Source organism: Vollenhovia emeryi, unplaced genomic scaffold, assembly GCF_000949405.1.
Source record: "Vollenhovia emeryi isolate VEMERY1.0 unplaced genomic scaffold, V.emery_V1.0 DF939151.1, whole genome shotgun sequence".
NCBI classification, from domain to species: Eukaryota; Metazoa; Arthropoda; class Insecta; order Hymenoptera; family Formicidae; genus Vollenhovia; species Vollenhovia emeryi.
In genome coordinates this window covers 548,665-571,388 of record NW_011967215.1, presented here as the reverse complement: position 1 = coordinate 571,388, position 22,724 = coordinate 548,665, and the positions used below count along the sequence as shown (strand labels likewise).

Here is a 22,724-nt window from a genome sequence, read left to right as displayed (position 1 = left end):
ATTCGAGCGCGTGGCGAGATGTGCGCATAGCAATATCGATCGCTAGGCGGTCACATCTTGCCACGCGCTCGAATTGGGCGGTAGGCCGGCCTAAGACAACGATTTTTAATAATTAGTTACTCGTTAACTATTACGAAAATTGCAAAATGGTACAGGACTTTTCCGTTCATCTCGATCCGTTCTACCTTCTCAAAAATTTTGTCGGATATGGAAAGACTCACCCTGTATAATAAATAGGTACGTTTCGGTCACTATATGTGATCCTCTTCAGCCAATGTGTTGTTCTATAAAATAAACTTTGGTTAAAATAATTGTCTGACGCGAATCGATGAGTCACTTAGAAAAAGAATACAGATAGAATACAGACTATAACACGAGACACTTCGTATAACATATAAAAGACCGACTCTTCTATGTCACATATCATGATTTTGCCGCTCTGATACCATGCTAAGTGTCGCATCGCCCACATGTTTTGCGAAATAGGAGAAGTTGAAGAAATAGTTTTCCGACTTACATCTAAAATAAGGTATTACTTTTACGGACAATATATACAATTCCCGAGGACTGTTCAACGACACATTATTTTCTAAGTGACTCATCGATTCGCGTCAGACAATTATTTTAACCGAAGTTTATTTTATAGAACAACACATTGGCTGTAGAGGGTCACATATAGTGACCGAAACGTACCTATTTATTATATATCATTGTATTACATGTAAATTTTGTTAAATAAGTTATCCTTTTAATATATGACATTTACCGAAAATCTGGTACTGGCTCACATTGCCCTAATCAGTCTTCTTTTATACAAACACATTGATTAATTGTGAAGACTAAACTTATTATATTTTATCGGAGCCTTAATTTTATGATTTACAATATTACAGGTAAGAAAAAAGTAACCAATATCTGAGAAATTATGCTACTTCTGAACGATATTAAATTATAATGTTTCTATCTTCATTAACTCAAATTATTAGTGCTGTATATCTTCTTTCTCAAGCATTGTTAACTCGTTAGGAAAATTACATTTGTGTAAAATATAGCTTTTTTACGAGTATGATCGATTTATTGCAAATTCACGTTTTGACTTACCGGAATGAGACACGATGTGATCTATATCATTGTGAGACTCAACGATTGGAATGATTGGCTCGTGATGGTGCTCCAAAGTGTCATGTATCTCTGCAGGATCTCCGTAATTCGCAGGCACCACTATAGTATCGTGATTGTCAACTTGCACATTTTGATAACTGGTAGCGCCATGGCCGTGGTAAACCGCGTGATGCGAGTGGTCCCCATTCGTTATTATCCCCGCCTCGCAAACGGCGACTACCAATAGAGAGAGAAACAACTGGAACACAGCAAATTTAAAATACACTGTGAGGAAAAAGATGTAGGTTGCTTAAACTTTTTGTATTAGCTTCATTAACGTGTCTCAATTCGCACGACCTTTCGAGGCGAGCTAACGCCGAGTACTAACGCACTATTTTAAACAATAATTTGCAAATAAATTGACGTGAAAAATATTAGATCATTTTAGATTCAATCGGTCGCCTTTCCCGATTATTCATCGCGACAACTTCCGCGCAGTACGAAGGATTGAGGTAAATTATATGCAGCCTTTATGCACACAATAAAACTACGAATGAAGAGACATTATAAAATGAAGTCTTTTCTTTATACAATTGCGTTCCCACTGTTTTCTTTAACAAGCTCTTCAGCGTTCACTTACATGGTTAACCATAATGAATTCACTTCTCGGCTTCTGTCGGCTCTACTGAAAGCATCTTCCCATGGACGCTTATTTTATACAACGGTGGCCGCGTAACATTGCGCAAGTTTTATGTGAATATTATGTACCATGGGCGGATGTTTACAATTCGTTCTTCATGGCGTGGATTCACGTGGACGCGACGTAGCGCTTGTACGTGGGTATGAGAAAACCGGCCGGTTACGCCCGCAAATGTGCATGTGTAGGCCATTTCAAAACGTCGAGATAGTTTGTTCGAGTTTCATTGCCGAGTTATGCAACCCCGGCCGAGCGGTGTTGCACGTAAGTGAGTGATGAAATTGCGCGATTCTTCGAAATCCCCGGGAATATAGGTGGAAAGCTCGCCGACCCGTTGTTAATTCCAGCCCCAGTAGGTCTCGATTTTATGCAATCGATTTCTGGCGTGACAAAACGAGAAGAAAAGTCCTCCGGCGATCCGTACTTGCCGTGCAAGCAGTTCCGTTTCTTCTTTCGTGCAAATTTTTACAGTGACCTTTGAACCATCCACTAATAACGAAATCTTGTTAACTGAAATTGATGAAATTACATGTAATTGTATATTTGTGTTTTATAACTACGACTTAAGCTGTATAATTATGGTTTGTAATATTTAATGATGCGATTCAATTCCTGAGAACAAACGAAAAAGTTTCGTGATGGCGGGATTTCGTGATTTGAAGAATTAAAATTTCGACGCAATCTTAGTCTAAGCGGAAGAAGTCCGTAACTTCGTAACGTAATTGTGAGCTTATGAAATTTCTGTGCATAATTGGTTCCCTAGATGAAAGTTTGAAAGAGTAGCGATATTTCACGGTTGGAAAGTTTCGGTACTAAGGTCTCGTTCAGCGTTTATAATCTTTACTTAAATCTTATCAAGAGCGTATCAGGATACGCAGAATAAAGATTTATGCTTCGAAACACGATATCTATCTCTTTAGTGAAGATTAATGAAGATTGCGTAGTGTTAAGAAGCGAAACAATTATTCGTGTGAACCTTGAGATTTTAAAATGTTGATTAAAGCAGTAAAATATCCGCTTTTTTTGATATTTTAAAGAATGTTTCTAATTTCAATACTTTTTAGCTGTAATATAATAAAAAATACACAATTGAAGTATTTACTTCAATAAAAATTTATTGATATGTCCTACTTTGCCCAGTTTTTCATTTAGCGAGTGAGTTTATTATGTAATAATTCATGCTGAAGTTAATTAGAGCACGAAGTAGTTTTGGCAAGATATCAAAACTTTTTGCATGTTCGCAGACAAAAAGGTACCGCAAAAGCGCACATAAACATCTTTGTAAATAATTTCATGATGAATTTATTATTTTTTATTGGAAGATTATAATTACATCTTTCCTACGTAATAGAAAGAAAAAAATTATAATCACTTGCGTTATGCGATTTTCTTTAAAATTTATAATAATTCTTTAAATTTTTGTATACGAATAGGTTTTATATTAATATTATCGGTTAATGTTAATTAAATATGCAATTATTTTTATACTTTAAATTATAAATTATGATTTACCCACAGTGTAAATTTTGTTCTTATTACTAAAAGTCTGTTTTACACTGGAGCGTCAAGAAAAACGAATCGTAATATTTAGAAAGAATTAATAAAAGGAAATAAAGAAAGAAGAATAATTCTATTACACATATCAAATTTGCCAGTTTTGACAATTCACTTTCTTCTTTATTGATAACTCGTAGCATTCCACGATTTGTATCGATGTACAAACATAATGCGTTCCGGTACATACAATGCTTGTAATTTACAATTTTCCATTGCACTTCATTCTTCATATTTTTCGCCTTACATTTTCAGCTTACAAAATGCAGATTGATCAAAGCCGCCGTGAAAGACATAGAAATCGCCAGTTGATCGTTTAATCTTTAACGCATTTAGAGATTCTATCATTCTCCGGAGCTCGATATATCAACGTCGCGCGCGATCAAGCGATTTACAGACAATGTGGCTTGACTATAATGGAATTGTGAGCCGGCGGCGGGGCGTACACAGATGGAGGTGCGTGGACCACAGGTTTCACGTAGGATACCTGTGGCGCCTGCACGTGCACCACTTTCGGTGTCGCATAGTGAACGGGAGGCGCGTGAACCAGCGGTTTCTGATAGAGTATCGGGGAGACAGGTTCCTCGTACTTCTTGAGGAAGATCTTGGGCATCGCGTCGTGGTAAATGGGGCTCTGGTACATGGGCGCGTAGTGCAGCGGCTTCTGGTAGATCGGCGCGTAGGACAGCATGGGATTCTGGTAGATGGGCATCACGGGTTTGATGTACTGCAACGACTGATGCTGCACCCCGTGATAGTTGACCGCGGGCGTCACCGGTTTCACGTACGTGATCGTCGGTTTCGGCACCACAGCGGGGTAGGCGTGCGGCTGTTGAACGTACTGCAAGTGAGCTAAGGGTTGCGCTAAACCTAGCTCCTTTTTCAAGTAGGTTGGTTGGATCAGGGGTTTAACGTAGACCGACGGCGGCGGGTAAGCGTCGGAATCGTGCGGATAGAGCGGTTCACAAGGTTGGTGGTAGGACTCTCTCTTAGCCTTCAGCATCGAGGCGTCTGACATTTTATCCATCAGCGGCTCGACCGGCATGCCCGTGTGCATCCCGGTCTCCGAGCGCACCGTTGACAGCCATAACAGGCACGGTATCTAGGAATTGGAACCCAGGATCGATTATTCAGTGCCAGATTATTACAAATGACATGGAAAAATACTTGCTGTAAGCTTAATTATACAAACCCAGGTAAGGATTGCGTAAAATATTTAACGTCTTTTAAATGTGTTTGAGAACCGTCTTTTATTTTAATTTTGAAGAATCACACTTGCGAGTATTATGTTATATATTTGCTGACTATAAATGGTTTTCTTAAAAATTAATATTAAATGCCATCTACAGAGATTGAGTTGACCTGAAAGCTCGAAATCTAATTTTGTAATTTATCGTCAACTTTGAAACACATAAAATAAAAAGGGCTTGAGCAATTTTACATCCACTTTTAGGGCAATGCTCGACATATTTACCAGTAGCCTGAACATGATTTCCCTCCTGTTTCCTCCTGTTGATTTGCGACCAATAGATCAGGAGTTCTGGACCAAACTAGAAACGCATCGCTCGCAGTCCTCGGTTTTATAAACTTTTGCTCCACTTAGAGAGGGCAAGTTTCTTGTTGAAGGCGTATGTGATTCCCTTAAGCGGCGTAAAAAGCGGTCGCCAGATACATGATGCAATCGTACGCGCCCCGGTATTTCCTGAATAAATTCTGTGACGACGTGAGTGAGTGACCACCTCGGGCATGGCGACACATTGCGTTGTTGACATTATTCGTCGTCGTTTATCCACGCGGTGGACACGCCAATCTGCCACACAACCCGGACACGGTATCGCGAAATATCGCCCGGAGTGCCGCCCGTGGGGAAACTGTGACGTATATAATTTATAATAATTACGGATGCATTTCGCGTTTTGGCAAAAAATCACGCGCGCCTGAAGTATTTATTACATGCAACCCCACGTTGCCGGGAGCGTTAAAATCTCGGAGATTATGAATTTTTTGAAAAATGCACAAGGAAGACTTGATAAAAAAGGTACTATTATACGCGTGTACATATCGTATTTATCCAAATAATTTATGCAATGTGTATTTTTATAATTTTATTATATACATTTCTGCTATGTATATATAATATTACTTTTTTAAGTAACTACTTCGTTTATTACATTATTTAAAAAACAAAATTCAATTATTTTACCAAATAATATAAATAGTTTAATAATGGTTCAAATTAAATATCTACGATGCAATTAATTATTTTATAATTCTCTATCAATTGGCATTTAAAGAGTGATAAGTCCATGCGCGTATAAGAAGAAAGAGTTTATTTAAACATAACAAATATAAATGTTAGATTTATATTAATAAACTATATACAAACATCACAACGCTTACGACCTAATGTTGTTCGTGTAACGCTTGTCGCTATTTTTGGCATAAGGCTACTGAAGAGAATCGTCCAAACTTATGAATCAGTGCTTTTTCCAGCCGTGTCCTGAACTCTTATGGTGGAAAACGTGCTTGTACACAGGCACGTGAACTGGATACGGTTTAGGTATTGGCACTGGAAAGTGCTTCTCCACTGTCACTGGATACGGCCTCTCAACGACGTATGGTATCTACAACGCAATACATTTAAAGACATTTACAAAGTTTAACGATACTGTCAAAGCATAAAACATTTTGTGTTAACCGATCTCTTTTAATATTTTATTAAGATGTGTGCTCAGTGTCCCGACTTGTAAGAATACAATTCGAATTTAATCTAACATGTTCTATAATTATCTTGTTCGTGCGAGAAGACAGTAATATATTTTATAATATCACACAAAGTAAAAATCACATCATATTAAATACACGAACTCTGCGTCTGTATCTTAATGTTTTTCTTCGTTTATTACAACTTTCGTATGCAATTATTAACTTTTAAGAAAAATATTTTTTAATACAAACCTTTTTTTCTACAACATATGGTTCCGGCTTCTCTATAGGTATCTCAACGTGTTTAATAACTTCCACGGGCACCGGATGTGGAACTGCGACTTGGACTTCATAGGGCTGAGGTATGGGAATCTTAATTTGCTGTGGAACTGGGACGGCGACCGGGTGCGGGATTGGTATCGCGTATTTCTTGTAGATCGGTATCTCCACTGGCTTAGACGTCTCGTGATAGGTGCTACTACCGTGCTCCTCCTCGTAAGAAGCCCACACTGCGGCCACCATTGTGGCGAGCACCTACAAATGGAAGTGAGTCATTAAAGTCACCAAGCACCAAAGTAAAATGTCGCCGAGATGGCAATTCGTAACTTTCTAGTCGCGATAGTAATCTCTTCTTCTGGACAGTTTCACGAGATAGCTATATCTAGCTGAACGCGCAGATCACTCGTTTTTCTAATCGTCTTAGCGAACCATATTCGGAATGGTGTCACGCGGAGTGCAATAATTTCGTAAGAAATTGCAACCTTGCCTCGTTCATCGACTTAATTGCCCTTCGCGTGGAAAGCGAAATTTATTTTTATACGTTTCCTTACAAAACATTACTTTCGCCCAACGTTTACGAGGACCAAGTTAAAATTAAAATTTTGTTGTTACAATTTTCAAGAAATAGGTGGTATAATTTAGAAGAAATATATGCACAAAAGAATACGTCTAGTTAGAAAAAGATTTATTTAAAATATAATTTTAATAAATCAACTAAATAACAATCAAAGTATATAATTGCATAAAATTATCAACTAATATCGTCTGCTAATAAACTACAGTAATAAGTAATTAAATTTTGTGAGTAAAAAAAATAATCGTTCCTCTGGGAACGTAATGCAACGATAGATAACGGTTAAAGCTGTCAAATGCACAGTATAATTTTCGACCTAATAACGGAAGGAGTACTCACGAAAAGCTTCATGATTTGCGAAATCACGAAAACACCGTCGGGAATCGATTCTGCGATGCCTGTCCGTAGAACGCGCAACAGACTCTACGATGCTTTCAAAGTCACGGCCACCTCTTTATATACACTACTTTCTCCCTTCTCCTCATTACGTCTCGCTATTCGTTGTATTCAGGTGCACGTTTGCACGTGCAAATGTCGGCTGCGTCTGTCTGCACGGGATATAACGATAGACGCCGAGAGTATGATCTCGACCTCGATCTTCCCGACGTTCACCAACTTTGGAATGCGCCTTACCAAAACACGGCGTTAGGGTAATTTGCGGTATACTCATACCCAGGATTTCTGGATAGGTAACAAGCTATCCGTCCACGTATTAATGATCTCAAGACTATTATACGCGCATAAATAATAAGAACGTGTCGTGACAGTAGCACCTACCGCAGAATATAAAGATACGACAAAGTAACACTTTCTAATTAACACTGTTGCCTCTAATTTTGAATATATTTTATAGCGGTAATTATAGCGAAATCATATTTAATGAACGGAAGTCTTTGAAAGTTATCGCATTAATCAATGCATGAATGTAATTTTTCGTATCAATATAAATAAGATTGTACAATAAAATGTGTGTACATGTGAGGTGAGTCAAATTCACGCGTAGATTTTTAATTACAAATCCTTTTTTTCGATTAAGTTGAAATCGATCTTTTTATGCTAATGTTTAACAGTGTTACATAATTTTCGGTAACGTACAATATTTTAGAAGCGTTACTTAACTCTAATTTGTTTGTTCTTCATTTATCGTAAATAAATATATAGAAAATAATTTTTATATTATGCCGAGTTCTGAGGTAAGATAAAGATTTCGCATACACAACATATAGTCCGCTGGATTAATTAGTTGGGTAACAGTGAGTGTAATTAATATATTAGGAGAATTTACACACATCATTCGCACGGAGCACATGTTATAATTTCAACTTTTTTTATATAAAAAATATTATAAAATACAGTAGTTAGTCTTTGATTAAAGTTGTTATTATTTATCTTTGTGTGTGTATGTGTGTGTAAGTTTATTTAAAACATTATATAATATTTGAAAAATTTCTACAGTAAAGTTCGAGATTATTTATATTTTGTTTAGAGTATTTTGAATGGCTGAAGCTAAAGCACGAAACTTAAAGATACGATAAAGAGAGAGTGACTGAAATTATTATTTGAAATTGACAAAAAAGTTTGGAGATCATTGCGTATAAAACTTTCCATCTGTTCACTGGCTATTACAGCTTCTAAACCGGGAATCATCATAAACTAAAGTCAGGGCTAATGACTTTAGCAGTGAAGATATATTGTGAGTCGTTACGCTATTTTCAGTTCTTACTGCTAAGAAGATAAAAGGGGGCAAATATAAGCGCACTTTATATAATGACAATGTGCACACTTAATCATTTTTACCATCGCTTCCACCGCTTTTAATGGGTTATTCTTCCCGTGATGAATCAGGTGATAAAGTGATTCTCAGATTTAAGGAGAGAGCCTCTCCGGTGCTGTTGCACGCGCAGTTCTTTCATGCTCGCAGCCAAGTTGCGTGCATCAACGTGAGACAAAGATCAACGTAAATGTGGTAATGTCATGGTCTAGTTTACTTGTTCAACAATCTGTGAATAAACATTGCATGGTTGCAATTCGCCGAAATGCCGACGTTCACGCAACCAACAGAATACAGTGAGAGTACATCTTATTTTCCTAACTGTATTACTTCATTTCAATTTATTTGATCATTTTTAATTTCTTCATATTTAATTTTCTTCTTATAATAAAATTTAACTCAATTTTGATCTAGTAAAATTATCTCGTATAACAAGAACAAGCTAATCGAGAGCTAATTAAAAAACTAGACACATAAACCATGTTTCTCTTTAACTTCGTGTGTTATTATAGTAACGACAGCTGGAAATTTCTTAAAGCATTGTACACAAACTCTCTCTTATACGTTTAATAACAAAGTACTTTTGTAAATAAGAAAGAAAGAAGAATGTTTGATATTTTTGCAATGGATCACAAATTGCAAAAGACAACGACGCAAGTGGTCAATGGTTAAAGACGTCACAGCGTGGCTGCGTTAGATCGACGCGGATGATCGATGCCTGCAGCAGTAAGGATTTATGAAAGGCACCAACGCCGAGGGTGTGGTAGCACGACTGCAAGAGGGAGTGGGATCCCGACCTGAAGATTTGAATCGTGCACGATGCTATCGCCGAGCGGAACAGTGAAAGTACATCCCAAGTAAAAGTGGTTTCGCACGTCGATGTAAGAACGCGCGCACTATGCTCATTACGGCGAATCGAGACCGCGCGAATCGAGCCTCCCTCTCGGTTGCTGTAGCCGGTTCTTTTTTCTAGGTGATCCTAATCAAGCAGTCGACGAGGAAACGAAACAGTAGATTACATATTGTTCGGCCTCTTGTGCAGAAAAGATTTATTGTATACCGTGTAAGAAAGCAAATATGATGAAAGTAATAAATAATAACAAAGCAATAATGCAAAAATAATAAAACTTATTTAAAAAGAAGTTGTACTTTAGAAATGAATTATAAATTCGATACCTAAAATGAAATAATTAACTTAGCTTGTAAATGCATTGTGGAAAATAGAATTCATGTGCGTGAAGTAATAAATTTAATGAATTCGTTCCGCTTAATGTTTAATCCAAAATTGATGTGTGAATTAACGAGTGACAAAACAGTTGATGTTATAACAACGTTTATTAACAAGTATTAAAAAATTAATATGTATTTCATAGTGATAAAAACTTAACAACATAAAAAACGTGTAACAAAATTATCTATAGGACGGTTTGCCAGATTAAAACCTGGCAGCAATAGATTGTACAGCGTACGCATTAATATTTCGTTCCCATTTCACTCAACAAAATATAAATTTTAAGAGATCCATACATAATTAAAATAACTTGAAGTAAAACAAATTCTCAAGATACCATAAAAAAGTCGCGTTAATATAATCGTCGGACCGACTTAAATCAAGAGGAATTTTTCTGTATTACGGATTCCTCGATAATGGAACGCGATTATAAGGGAATACTTAATATCTGCAAATTTTAATGCCACCCTTTACCCTTGGACGTATAATGGACCACGTGTTTGTAGATTGGGACATGAACGGCATATGGTTTCGCCACTGGAACGGGGAATTTCTTTTCCACGTAGACGGGATATGGCTTCTCCACAACATAAGGAACCTATAAAAAGAAATGTTATATATTAACATACTATACGTGCTTTGTGATACCACAAATTTGGGATTTGTCGTATCACAATAAACGTAGGGTTTTCTAATACATACATTAGAATAGAGAGAGAGAGAGAGAGAGAGAGAGAGTGTGTGTGTGTATAGATAAAAAATGTTTATTCTACTTCTGCACTGATTATAAGTTAAAAAGCATAAGTAAAGTACGTATGAGAAAGTAGATGTGAGAATATGATATAATAAAGGGTATTAGAATTTGGGACTTATACTTACATGCTTCTCGATAATAACAGGCTCTGGCTTCTCAATAGGTATCTCAACATGTTTAACAACTTCGACTGGATATGGGTGAGGGATTTCGATTGGCACCTTATAAGGCTGGGGCACTGGTATTTTAATTTCCTTGGGAACCTCGACCGGTACAGGGTGCGGGATAGGTATAGCTGAAACACAGTCGTCACGCAATTATGCAATTGTACTTATGCAATTAGGCGTGTATACTTTAGAAAATAAAAATTTTTACACTGTGACAGAGGAAGTATTTAGCAAAGAAAAAATGTCTGATGCCTATTCAGCCCTAAGAATAATTAAAGACGCTATGATATGTGAAGCTTGAAAAATTGTAATTAATACTTTTGGGAAAATAAGCTCACCGTATTTTTTAATAATTGGAACTTCCACAGTTTTCGTTTTCTCTTCGTATGTTGAACCACCATCGTCCTCGGCAAAATGGCTAGCCAACACCATGTTGCCAAACGAAACAAGACATAAGAAAACCTGCATGCATAAGAAAACCAACGAAACATAAGAAATCCTTTCATATTACTTAGGTATCATATTTCGTTTTAATCTTTTCTAATTTTCAATATCGAAATTAATAGTAAAAGGTCTAAGTGACACTGTAATCTACAGTTTTCAATTAATCAAGTCATAAAATTACAAAATTCTTATTGTTATAGAAATTTTGACCAAATTTTTGTAAAAATGTTATAAATTATTCTATTTTGGTAATTACTTTATTTCTGAAAATATAACTTTAATGCTATTGTATATATTATATAAGTATATTATTATTGCACAATACGAGTAGAGTTCTTTATTTTTCAATCTAAAAAAATTGTCACTTTTATTATATCAATTAACACTGTTTAACACATTAAACACACATTTGTCGCAGACACATACAAGTGAGTGTCTGAATCTTACAATTTTATTCATGTTGACGTGCTTTTGTGGGGCTAGTAATGATGCGAACACGAGAAATCAAGCGTTGAATGACTATTATCCCTCAAAGACCGACTTTATATACCGACTTCGATTCCACCACCTTTCACTATAATCCTGCGATAGAGTCCCAATTCTTCCCATGATATATCACGTTGCATTTCGCATCGTGCAACAATAGTTATCATCAGAAAGGACTGTACACTACCAAGATAAGTACAAAAGAATTGCCACACATATACATATATGAAGAACTACCTTCTTCCTTTGAACATATCGAGCCATTTCACTATGTACTTTTTGCACGGAAATCATACCGTGATTATGTATGTATATTGTAAAACATTAAGAGTAGAGAAAGTGTAGATGATAGCAATTTGTGTGACTCGGTTACGCCACCTTACAAAAAACTTCTTTTCGCGAAATTGAGAAACGAGCGCATAGTTAACGCATTGTCTATTACTTTTATTTGTATTAATTTTTGCACGCTGTAAGATATTAGCTTACTTTGAACTATTTGCAATTTACATATGACTTTAAAATAAAATTCGATCTATAACGTTATGTGACGTGTATTATAAAATTACAATATACGTACAAATATGTATTAAAATATATGATACAAAACTGTAAATATATAATTTTACATTCTAAAGTTTTATGTAAAAATGAATCATTTTACAACGCTTCAAGTATTATTATTGGAAATTTTTGGATTAGGTTTTATCATAATATTATTGATATAAAACTATTTTAGAAAATTTGTTTTAAAAAATTTTAATTTATTTTTTTCACTTTCTTATATTTGGAAAGTACAATTGCATAAAACAATTATCCAACTTCAGTAATTTTTAATCGCAAAAAGTTTTAGTTGTCGCGGCATTAATCACTTTATCAAGTTGTCTTATACAACTAGCGGATGTAATGTATCTTAAGAATATTCGCGATGTTCCAATTTTATTGTCCGATACCGTGCAGTAATAAGCCATCACGGAACATGAATATTAAATTAAATAAGCATTTCATGATTACCGTGGGTTCAGTTCGATTGTTTAAAAGAGTATGGCAAGCGTGCAAACGTTAAAATATTCCGTAGCAGGAAAATTACGGAGATTTTACGGAGAAATTACAGGGGCTTTAGGCAAATGTAAACGCGCACAGTCCCGTTTACCGGAAGTGAAGGTACCATGTATGTACAATCTCCAAGACTTTCCGATATCCCTGTAGAATGTTCATAAAAATTAAATTATGTTAGATGACTACGTTGGCTGGGTCCAAATTTGCGAGCAAAATGTTTCGGTCATTACTCGAAATAATTACTAATTTTCTCAAGATACAATGATCAGAATGACTCGCCAGAAACTTTTTTACAACGCGCTGATTCGTCTCGATAAATATAGGAAAGGAGCGCTCGGACATACAAATTTGATTTCCGTTCACTTACGTAAATGCAAATCTCCCGGCAGTCATGCAGCAAGGTAGTTCCCTCTGTATGTTGTTTTTAGACTCAACTAGGAAGTGAACGCAAAGCGTGCTCCTGCTTCGAGAGACAGACGATGCATTTTTTTGATACGTCAGAATGAAAGTACGAAACACTGTGTGAAAGGGTTCCGGCCGGAACACTGATAGAAAGACATTCGACTGTGAAAGGTAGCGTGAAACAATCTTAAAAATGGATTAGCAATACTCGAAGATATGCGATGATAGATAAAGTAATAAAAATCCATGATATATTGACAGTAAGCCAAGTTTGCCATATCCGTCATGTTGATGGCGAAAGAAGAATTTACGGCATCCGGATTAAATAAATTTACATATTTACACTTATGTGCACATAAATACACATTTTAGACTCAAGCTGTAAAAAAAAATGTTAATATTAACACCACTAGGAAAGAAGGAATCAAATTTCAAAAAATGTCTTTATATTAAAAAATATTTTAATAATTTAATTACACTATTATTCTCTCTTATGCGCAATTACTTATCATATATTTTTTAAAGCTTATCTTTACTTATTAATACATGCATTGGAATTGCGAATGTGCAATATTTCACAAAGAGCATCCGAATTAAAAATTGAAAATTACATCTACCCAAAAACATTTAAGTCAACGGCAAAATTGTAATGTTCTATATTGGCAACATTGCAGCGCTTTTACGTAGTTATTTTTTTAAGTTTTATTTCTCGGTTAATTATTCACGTGGCAGGTTCATCATCCGCGGACGGAAATGTGTTCCTAATGCGTGGAGAAACTCCGAGGCGATTCTAAAGCGAAGACCATCTCAATTAATGTCCACGGTAAAGCGATACCACTAATTCACTCTCATGGAAAATTGGACGAATTTACGATCGCAGAAACTCACGATCTGTCACTCACAGGAGTTTGGGTCCGCGGTCCAGTTCGATTTCATTCTCAATTGTTCCTCAGTATGTACACTAATGATACAACAACCGAGCTCTGACCTACAACCTCTGACTAGAGAAAGTATGAATTCGGTCATGCTTCTTAAACATGACAAAAATTACCTCGTTTTAAATCAATCAACCTGCATGTTGTATCTCTTACTATTGTTTCATATAACAATAAAACCTGAAATCTTTTTGTATTCATTATCATGTAATGAAAACGTTTATATAATATTAATTGGATCTACTAGTAAGAATTAAATAATTGTTTGTATGAATTGTCTAGTAATCAGCAATTTAATAGAAAAAAAATATGATGGAAGTTTTAATTGAATAAGATTAAAATTCTGAATGGAAAAGTACTGTGCTCGAAGACCCCTCGTAAGAATAGTGAAAAAAAAACTGAGGAAGAGAAGAAGAGAGCATTACTCTGGATTCTCGTGACTCTTCTGGCGCGCATTTAAATAACGAGCGTAAGTCAACGAATTCGCCGGTAACGTCGAAAAAGGAAGCGAAGGAAGTTCGCGACGGGGAAAAAAGGCTTATGGCGAAAGTGAAGTTCAAAGTCGATTTGCTCTACCAACAATCACCACGATCGTGCCACCGCAAAAAGAGGAACCGCCCGCTGGTGAGTGTACATTAAAGCGCGCCTTCCTTATTCGCACTGTGCCCGAGGTTACTCACTCATACGCGCGTGTATCTACAAATGTACCCAATCAATTGGCTTTCCCATAATTGAAGGGAGTCAATTTCTTCCCGCGCTATCGAACAAGCGCGTTCAATTACAATGTTACTGACCGATCGTAGTACGCTTTAAACTAATGCACGCGCCAAAGTTGTATTTATAGGTTGATCGCAGCAATCCAAATGGAAATGAAGTAAACTGCTTCTTTTTGCTTCCTACAGTATGCATACCGCGTTAAACTACGGCCATTAAGATGATTTAACGGATATTATGGCTTAATGTGAGATGCCGGTACTCGGAAATGGAATGATAGCACATTCGCAACCGCAATCATTTCTCGTACTTCCCAAACGTCGAAGCGTTATGACGTTTTTCGTTACGTGTCGCAGGAGATCGCTCTTCCTCCTTTTACAGTGGTCAAGACCACCACCACGACCGGAGAGAGAAGCAATCTACGAGACTTCCCTTTCGCTATACTAGTTTAAACCACTGCCGTGCGTTGATGTTCTCCATTATCCTTTGTGTTTCTTCGTACGTGCAGGAAGAATTGTTATTACATAATTTTTTAAATTTGAAACTTGCTTTGACTGCACACTCGCTGTCCAACTCCGTCTCGTTGGAGTATCTCGTAATTAAAATGCATTGCTTGACTGCAGCGCCAGTTTTCCACTTCCAGCTACCTTAAAGGAATAGAAGATAGAATTTGCATTTCACTTTCGTGTCGGTTTTTCCCACTCGAGTGCTCTGTTATTTTCGCTTTGCTTTTGCAAAAGCATAAACTATTATACAAAATTATTCATTGTATAAATTTTAATAAAATTAATGAACATGTAAGGGGAAGCGGAAAGTGAAATGCAAAATGATTACGTGCAAATTGATTTTTGTATGATTTTACTAAACATTTGAGCGTAGTTGGCTTTATGAATATCCGAGATATTAAAATCCGATCAATTCTTCATTAACTTGACTTCTACCTTACACTCAGACTTCATGTTTCAGAATAGACAGATCATTTTTATGAAAATATCCTTCTAACGGGGCATCCGGCTATTACAAGTTACTTTAGAACTGCTTAAACGGAAAATGTCCACTCAGCAAGATATACAGTTTCGTTAGTCAACCAAGAATAAATATTTATTCGAGTTTCCGGTCTCGCATCACTTCATTTTCACATTAAATGGATCCAATCAAGTAACTATTTCGTGTTTAGCGATCATGTAGACTTAATATCCAACGAGAATTGTAAGGTGAAACTTTATGCGTTGTTTATTACTATTCTGGATTAATCACAACTATGTTCGTTAGTATGCGGCGAACCATCTAGCAGAGTAGTAGTGTTTTTATAACATACTTTTATAATATTGGCGTCTCTCTCGGGATATCTGGAAAACACATAGTCGGCTATACACGATTGTAAAAAATAACGAGAACGATACCAGTAACGACACGGACCGTTGTCGTTAATATCTTGCTTCAAATTACCACCAGATTTCAAACGGCGAGTCTGGAATCGCCGTGGCGTTATCATTTAAATTATATCAATTAAATGCCACAGTTTTTTGCACGTTGATTTCGCTTTTCACGTCAAACGACTAATATATATTAGCATGCTGACTGGAAGCTCACTTAAGATATATTTAATTACAGTTCTTTAGCAGGTCATTATTTAATATCCGACAAGTTGTAATGAAGCAGGCTAAATAACTAAACACATATTTTTTATACAAACGTTTCTGCATTAAACTATACTAAATATAATTGTTAAGTTTGGATTTTAAAGAAAATAATTTTCACAACAGCAGTTATGTGTGTAAAAAATTGCGTGTATAATATAATTTTTTCTTTATTAACTCTTTATTATTGTAAAATAACTTTTTATCAAATCTAAGCATCTGATAATTAGGTACTTGGGTAAAAACATATAACAACTTTTTATTAGTGGTAACGTTTTAATAAACAATCGTTGCACAGTGCTGTAATACAGCAAAATATTTTGTCTTTTTGTATTACATATAACAACAGACAGAAGTATATTTATAGCGCGAGGAATCAATGCTTGATTTTGTGCACGATGGTCTTGTACACCGGAATCTTGATTGGAATCGGTTTTTCGACCGGTACAGGTACGTGTTTTACCACGTGAAATGGTACCGGCTTCTCGATCTTAATCGGAATTATTTTCTCGACAGGTGTCGGTACTTTTTTTTCGACGGTCTTGAACACCTGCTTCTCTACCTGTGAAAAGGTTAATTTTAATAAAGGATAACGAAAGTATGAGTTTATTGTAAAATTCAAAATAATTATTGCCTAGTCACCTCAAACGGTACAGGCTTCGATACTATCACGTGAACAGGATAAGGCTGCGGGACCGTTTCCACTACCGGATGCGGTACGCTGATTGGAACTTTTTGGATCGTCGGTATTCCTATCGTTGTGTAACAGAAAACAATGAAATAAGTCGCTTGAAAATGTTTAATAAGCAATAAATAGTTTTAAAGCGGCAATGAAGTAATGCAAAATTATTATTATTATACGAGTATAATATATACACTCGATATTATATTATATAAATATAATTAAATTACTATTATGTATTAATTAAAATCAATTGCTCACATCAATTAATGCTCCATGCACTTTAGTCCTATTATCACATTAAAACTAATCGGCCAGTTTATATTATTATCAATCACTTATGGATATTATATTATGTGCAAATATATTTTTATCTAATATTAATAATATCCAAATGTGTTAGCGTACATTAAAGCCAACGCTTTTCGTATTACCGATATATTTAGTAGTGGGAATGATATTAGCTCCGTGAAGACCGCTGATGCTCGAATGCCAATCACTAACTTTTATTGGCAAATGACCTCCGAACCAATCTAAGGAATGACTTTCTAAAATTCGAAACCATTTATCAGCATTTATTCATCAGATCAATGTAACGAGGCACTTACGTGATAAAGCTGCAGTCGTATGCTATAATTATCGCGATAAATCAATTCGTGGCTACACTTTTATCTTTTCGCACAGTTTGTGCATTAGAAAACACATTTCAGAAATAAATCGTGTAATAAGTGAGCAATCAAAAATAAATATTCAAACCTGTTCCTCCCAGGCTAAAAGCTCCCAAGTCATGGTGGTCTAAGGAAATTTCTCCCAGCGTGAGCCCGCCATGATTTCCAAGGTTCCAATCGGAACTGTAGGAGCAGGCGACGACTCCCAACAGCACAATCTTAAACACGAAGCAGCACTAAATTGCTGGTCCTCGAATTAACGAGGAATTGTTCGCTGCACAAGTTGCACGAAAATTCATTCATTCGATCCACTTATAGTCCAAATAGTTAAAGATACAATGATTATTAAACACAAGATCGTCTCATTACCTAACAAAGGTGAGCCTTTACGTACAATTTTTTTCATTTCTTAGCTAAGGTATCTCTAGCGTGAGTGAACAGGTAGTCTACTCTCGTGACAGATTCTTTTCATCGTCACTTTATATACTGCCCGCACAGAGAGACAAGCAACCCCACTATTCTTTGAAATGACCCCACCGTAGATGCAACGATCGCTCGATTGAGGAACTAATCGTCCGCAGTCACCATTACGAGCAAATGTTACATAATGTCTAATACTTGCATTTCCGTCTATAATATTATATATTATTGTTTCAGTTTCTTGTTGGCTCGTACAAGAAATTTTGCGTATAAATCTCATTTTCTTGTCTCAATTTTCAATGTTACGTATGTTTTGAATACATAATTTTTTTATCAAAAATTCTCCCTACTTATCTAATATTACGCGCGATTACTCGAGAAAGATTTTTTCTGAAAAGTAATAAAGTATATTTTCTGCAGTCCCGCAAAAGTTTTTACGTTATTATAGAGAAATAATAACAGAACGCAGCTTTTAAAACGCATTGTCGTATTTAAAATATTTAATTTTATTATTTTTAATTATATTTGTAAGAGATACTGCTTTCATATTTCTTTTGAAGAGTTTTTTTATTCTGCGAACGTGAGTACTTATTTACAAGTTACTTGTTGGTTATTTTTTAGTCGTTTTCTTGGTTAGTTTTTGTTATGAAACACAAGAATGGATGGATTCATCTTGTTAGGTACAACGATGCTGCCGATGTCACGGATGATTTGTTGCAGGCGACCACGATGATCCCGTCCATCGCGGGCAAATCAATCTTGTCTAACGTCCACTTTCCGCGGAATTCCCATACTTTTATCGAAAATCACAGTGAAAGCCTGTCACCAGCACTTCTCGTGCTCTACGACCTGCAATGGAACGCATACGGACTGTAATCGATGCTTGTTTGACTACTAGTACCATTACCAACGCAAATTTTCCACGCCTTTGTTAAAAACAAATGACTAGGCTTTGTACTAAAAGATAACTTTGCATTACTCGCAAGAGACTTAAACCATACGACAGCTTTTAACAGATTGAAAAAGATGGATACGTAATAATTTCGAAGATAAGTAGCGAGTTGATGTATGTGTTAAAAGGAATCACAAAATAGGATTTATAAATAGAATGTAATTTCTATAATCTGAACGTGCACCTGTGCTCACTAAATTAAAAGGATGCTAGATGGACATTGACTGATCAAACACTAATTACTGAAAACAGACATTTGTAATGTCCATATGTTATTACAGTTAACTATTAATATGCTGGACCTCAAACTCAGATCGTTTATCATTATCGCAAGCAATAGAAATAATACTCCTTAATTACATTCATATCTGAACTCGTCATCTTAATTCGATCCAGTACTTTCTGACGGTACATATGTGAGATAGTAAAAATGTCTGTCTCGTCGTCAGACTTTCACTGAATAAGAACAACGACAGTGCTTAGTTTTGTAAGAGTTTTATTCAAAAACGCAACAGAACAACAAAATGTTTAAAAAAAAAGTGGCTCAACAACGCGTCGGTCGCACCGACGCTTACAAAATGCACGTATATACAAAAAAAAATAAAATAAATCGATGTCGAAGAATGCTCGATTAACGGAGCGAACATGGACTGTTTTTCGTGAACTTTCTCCTTATCGGTGGAGAGTAACGCTATGAGGGTTGGGACGGGTAAACGTGTCAGTCAATTCGGTTCAAGTCGATCGGCCCTTATACAATTTCCTTCACAAAGTTAACATACTATCTTGCAAGTTTCGAACAAACGAATAGCAGTTAAAGCGGCTGAACTAACCCTAAGCAACTCAAAGACTCAATAAATTATTTAACGTAGGTATTTTTCAGAGACGGGCGTATTTGTCTTCCAGCAAACGTCGGGCTGCTGTTGGTAGCTTTTCGTGGATGTAAAAAAAAAGGAAGACATTTTCAGTACAGAGTAGAACATCCTATCGCTCTTTCGATCACACACAAACCAATATTTCTAACGTACGCTAATCTTTTGATGCGCTTTGATAAAATTCGCTCAGTTGAAAAATGTCGATTGCTAAGGATCACTTCTAGGTTGTATGCACCGCGTTCTTCCCTATCCATGGAAATCCCCGCAGGCACGTTTTAATGCTTCTTCGCGTGATGGTAAATGGTCTTGTAAACGGGAATTTTGATGGGATACGGTTTTACGACAGGGACGGGGATGTGTTTCTCAATTGTGATGGGAACCGGCTTCTCGATGGGTACTGGTATGTGCTTCTCCACAGGATAAGGCACCTTCTTTTCTACCGGGACCGCTATCGTTTTTATAACTTGTATGGGAATATGCTTCGGTACAGGAATATGAACGGGATAAGGTTGTGGAATACCAATTGCTACCGGATGTGGCACCGCTATCGGCACTGATTTTGGGACCGGTACACCTGGAAAAAACAAATTATTCGAGAGACATAAGTTAAATTTCAAGTTCTTTAACCCGTTGAAAGTTTTGCTAACGAAAAAAATAATATTCATGTACAAAGTTCCAGTGTATACATAGCAGAGAGGACAACTGGCTATAGGTGATAATAACTTTTTGGCTACACGTGCGCTACAAAATGATGGAAAGCTATTAACTTCTGCTAGCGTGGCATAAATAATTAATAACAGTAATAGTATAATTATGGACTCAAAATTTACTTTCCATAATTATTAATGAAGGAACTTTTTATATCATCGTAACTGCTGATTCTAGCTGACTTTCAAGCATAGGTCGCAGTCCAGGGAACGATATAATAGTACGTTACCGATGTGTTTGTAGACTGGTATGGCTACGGGCTTTGTTACTTCGACGTGTTCGGAGACGGGAACACTGTGAACATAATTATGCCCGCCGTCCAGCGAGCCTGGCTGCCATCCGTGGCCGCCGCCGTCACCGCCGTGACCGCTGTCAAATCCACCGCCGTGACCGCTGTCAAATCCACCGCCGGAAGAGTAATCTTGATGACCGCCGGAAGAGTAATCCTGATGACCGCCGTCGAGTCCACCGCCAGACTCTAAATGTCCGCCGGTGGAAGCAGCCTCTTCCCCGTGACCACCTCCGAGGCCACTACCCCCGTAGCCACCCCCGTAGCCACCCCCGTAGCTACCCCCGTAGCTACTATCATAACCGCTGCTTCCGGAAGTACTAGCGATCTCCTGATCGGATCGATCGATCGGATAGTGACCGCTAAATAACTGCATTATGTAGTGCCCTCCATCTTGGTTCACGAACACCGGCGTGGCCGCGGCCAAGGACACCAGAGAAAGCAGCAGCTATAAATTGAACATTAAACAAAAATGGAAAGTGCAATTAGTAACTGGCGAAAATCCATTATTGTCCAACAATATGAACGTGTATAAAATTTTTTATATTATTTCCTGTAATTAATTTAATTTTCGCACAATTAAATATATTGACGCTCATGAAATATATTGAGAATATTATCTGCGCTGTGATAAGATTATTAAAGGTTTTAAATAATTAATTTAAATTAATTTCAATTAATATTAAAGTAACTGAACGTACGAGAAGTTAAACGCGATTTTGATAAAGAATGTCCAAATGGATTTACGATCCCGTTTCAATTCGGTTTAGACTTGTATTTTAAATTGCGCTGTTGTACGTTTCAGCAATTTACTCGGTACTTACGATTCCACTCATCCTCCCACGTGTTTCTATTAGGGCGCTTCAAGTTGCTTGTAGCGCAAGTCTCTCGAACGACTGATACATCTTCGGCCATTTCTCGTCTTAATATACCGCGGGGCCTTTCACTGTAGACGATGTGATTTCGTCTCGCTTCGTACTGCGGCGAATTATACCCTCCCGGTGCAATTGTTTCACTGCAGCCTAGTGGGCGCGCGCGTGAAAATAATTGACCGTGTCCTCGCGGCCTTCACATTGGCAACGAATCGGACATTACCTATTCCGCTGTACGGGTGAGCGTCTACGAACGCGGATTTCCACGTTCACCGGGTTTACAGCCCACCACTTCACCACTGCGTCAACGTTTCATATGGAGAAGTTGCTAAATTTGCAGGCCGTTCGTCGCAAGATCGTCAATCTCCACGCTTCATTTAATTATCCTAACATCGCTTTTTAAACCGAGTGCTTTCATTATCACTTTTTACCGCATTATTAAGACACCATGAAAAGGGTGTCCTTCGCTATTGCCAAAATATTTATATTTATTCTGATATTTTAAGTGCGCACCTAATTCTTCCATGATATAATATCAATCGCCATTTGATACAGTAATTTAATTACTTAATATTATAGCTAAATTGTTTTTAAATATGTAACAAAATAATATAATGGGACAAATATCCAAAAATATTTTTCTTATAAACTACAATTATGCATAAAATCTTTACTTTGTATATGCTTGTACAACAAAAATTATCTGTGACTTAAAAATACTGAAGTAAAAGGTATTTAGATATTTGTAAC

General features: G+C 36.6%; 6 protein-coding genes across 7 annotated transcripts in view; all 6 read right to left on the bottom strand.

The window, feature by feature from the left end:
• The window catches only part of LOC105565507, a 3,576-nt gene extending 1,505 nt beyond the window's left edge, over positions 1 to 2,071 (bottom strand). Inside the window, exons 1-2 of one of the 2 annotated variants that reach the window (XM_012018760.1) lie at positions 1,742 to 2,071; positions 1,102 to 1,360 (exon numbers count right to left, since the gene is read on the bottom strand). In XM_012018760.1, coding sequence (XP_011874150.1) covers positions 1,102 to 1,360; positions 1,742 to 1,753 — 271 coding nt within the window. In that variant the 5' untranslated portion in view covers positions 1,754 to 2,071. The remainder of the gene's footprint in view (positions 1 to 1,101; positions 1,361 to 1,741) is intronic. The other variant, XM_012018761.1, reaches the window with a different exon arrangement.
• A 1,368-nt stretch (positions 2,072 to 3,439) lies between these two features.
• Positions 3,440 to 4,841, bottom strand: LOC105565576 (repetitive proline-rich cell wall protein 2-like). Its single transcript, XM_012018877.1, has 2 exons — positions 4,827 to 4,841; positions 3,440 to 4,454 (listed from the first exon to the last, which is right to left on the bottom strand). The coding sequence occupies exons 1-2, from the start codon at positions 4,839 to 4,841 to the stop codon at positions 3,744 to 3,746; spliced, it is 726 nt and encodes a 241-aa protein (XP_011874267.1). The 3' UTR covers positions 3,440 to 3,743.
• A 755-nt stretch (positions 4,842 to 5,596) lies between these two features.
• Positions 5,597 to 7,469, bottom strand: LOC105565506 (mantle protein-like). Its single transcript, XM_012018759.1, has 3 exons — positions 7,251 to 7,469; positions 6,311 to 6,592; positions 5,597 to 5,976 (listed from the first exon to the last, which is right to left on the bottom strand). Exons 1-3 carry the CDS (start codon positions 7,260 to 7,262, stop codon positions 5,830 to 5,832), a joined length of 441 nt encoding a protein of 146 aa, XP_011874149.1. The 5' UTR covers positions 7,263 to 7,469; the 3' UTR covers positions 5,597 to 5,829.
• A 2,901-nt stretch (positions 7,470 to 10,370) lies between these two features.
• Positions 10,371 to 11,302, bottom strand: LOC105565505 (proline-rich protein 4-like). The gene is made up of 3 exons (XM_012018758.1): positions 11,173 to 11,302; positions 10,793 to 10,962; positions 10,371 to 10,511 (listed from the first exon to the last, which is right to left on the bottom strand). The coding sequence occupies exons 1-3, from the start codon at positions 11,300 to 11,302 to the stop codon at positions 10,371 to 10,373; spliced, it is 441 nt and encodes a 146-aa protein (XP_011874148.1).
• A 5,465-nt stretch (positions 11,303 to 16,767) lies between these two features.
• Positions 16,768 to 18,347, bottom strand: LOC105565504 (proline-rich protein 4-like). Its single transcript, XM_012018756.1, has 5 exons — positions 18,256 to 18,347; positions 17,950 to 18,079; positions 17,628 to 17,741; positions 17,154 to 17,263; positions 16,768 to 17,073 (listed from the first exon to the last, which is right to left on the bottom strand). The coding sequence occupies exons 1-5, from the start codon at positions 18,265 to 18,267 to the stop codon at positions 16,888 to 16,890; spliced, it is 552 nt and encodes a 183-aa protein (XP_011874146.1). The 5' UTR covers positions 18,268 to 18,347; the 3' UTR covers positions 16,768 to 16,887.
• A 2,033-nt stretch (positions 18,348 to 20,380) lies between these two features.
• LOC105565575 lies at positions 20,381 to 22,017 on the bottom strand. Its single transcript, XM_012018876.1, has 3 exons — positions 21,916 to 22,017; positions 21,043 to 21,550; positions 20,381 to 20,679 (listed from the first exon to the last, which is right to left on the bottom strand). The coding sequence occupies exons 1-3, from the start codon at positions 22,015 to 22,017 to the stop codon at positions 20,381 to 20,383; spliced, it is 909 nt and encodes a 302-aa protein (XP_011874266.1).
• Between the last annotated feature and the right edge of the window lie 707 nt (positions 22,018 to 22,724).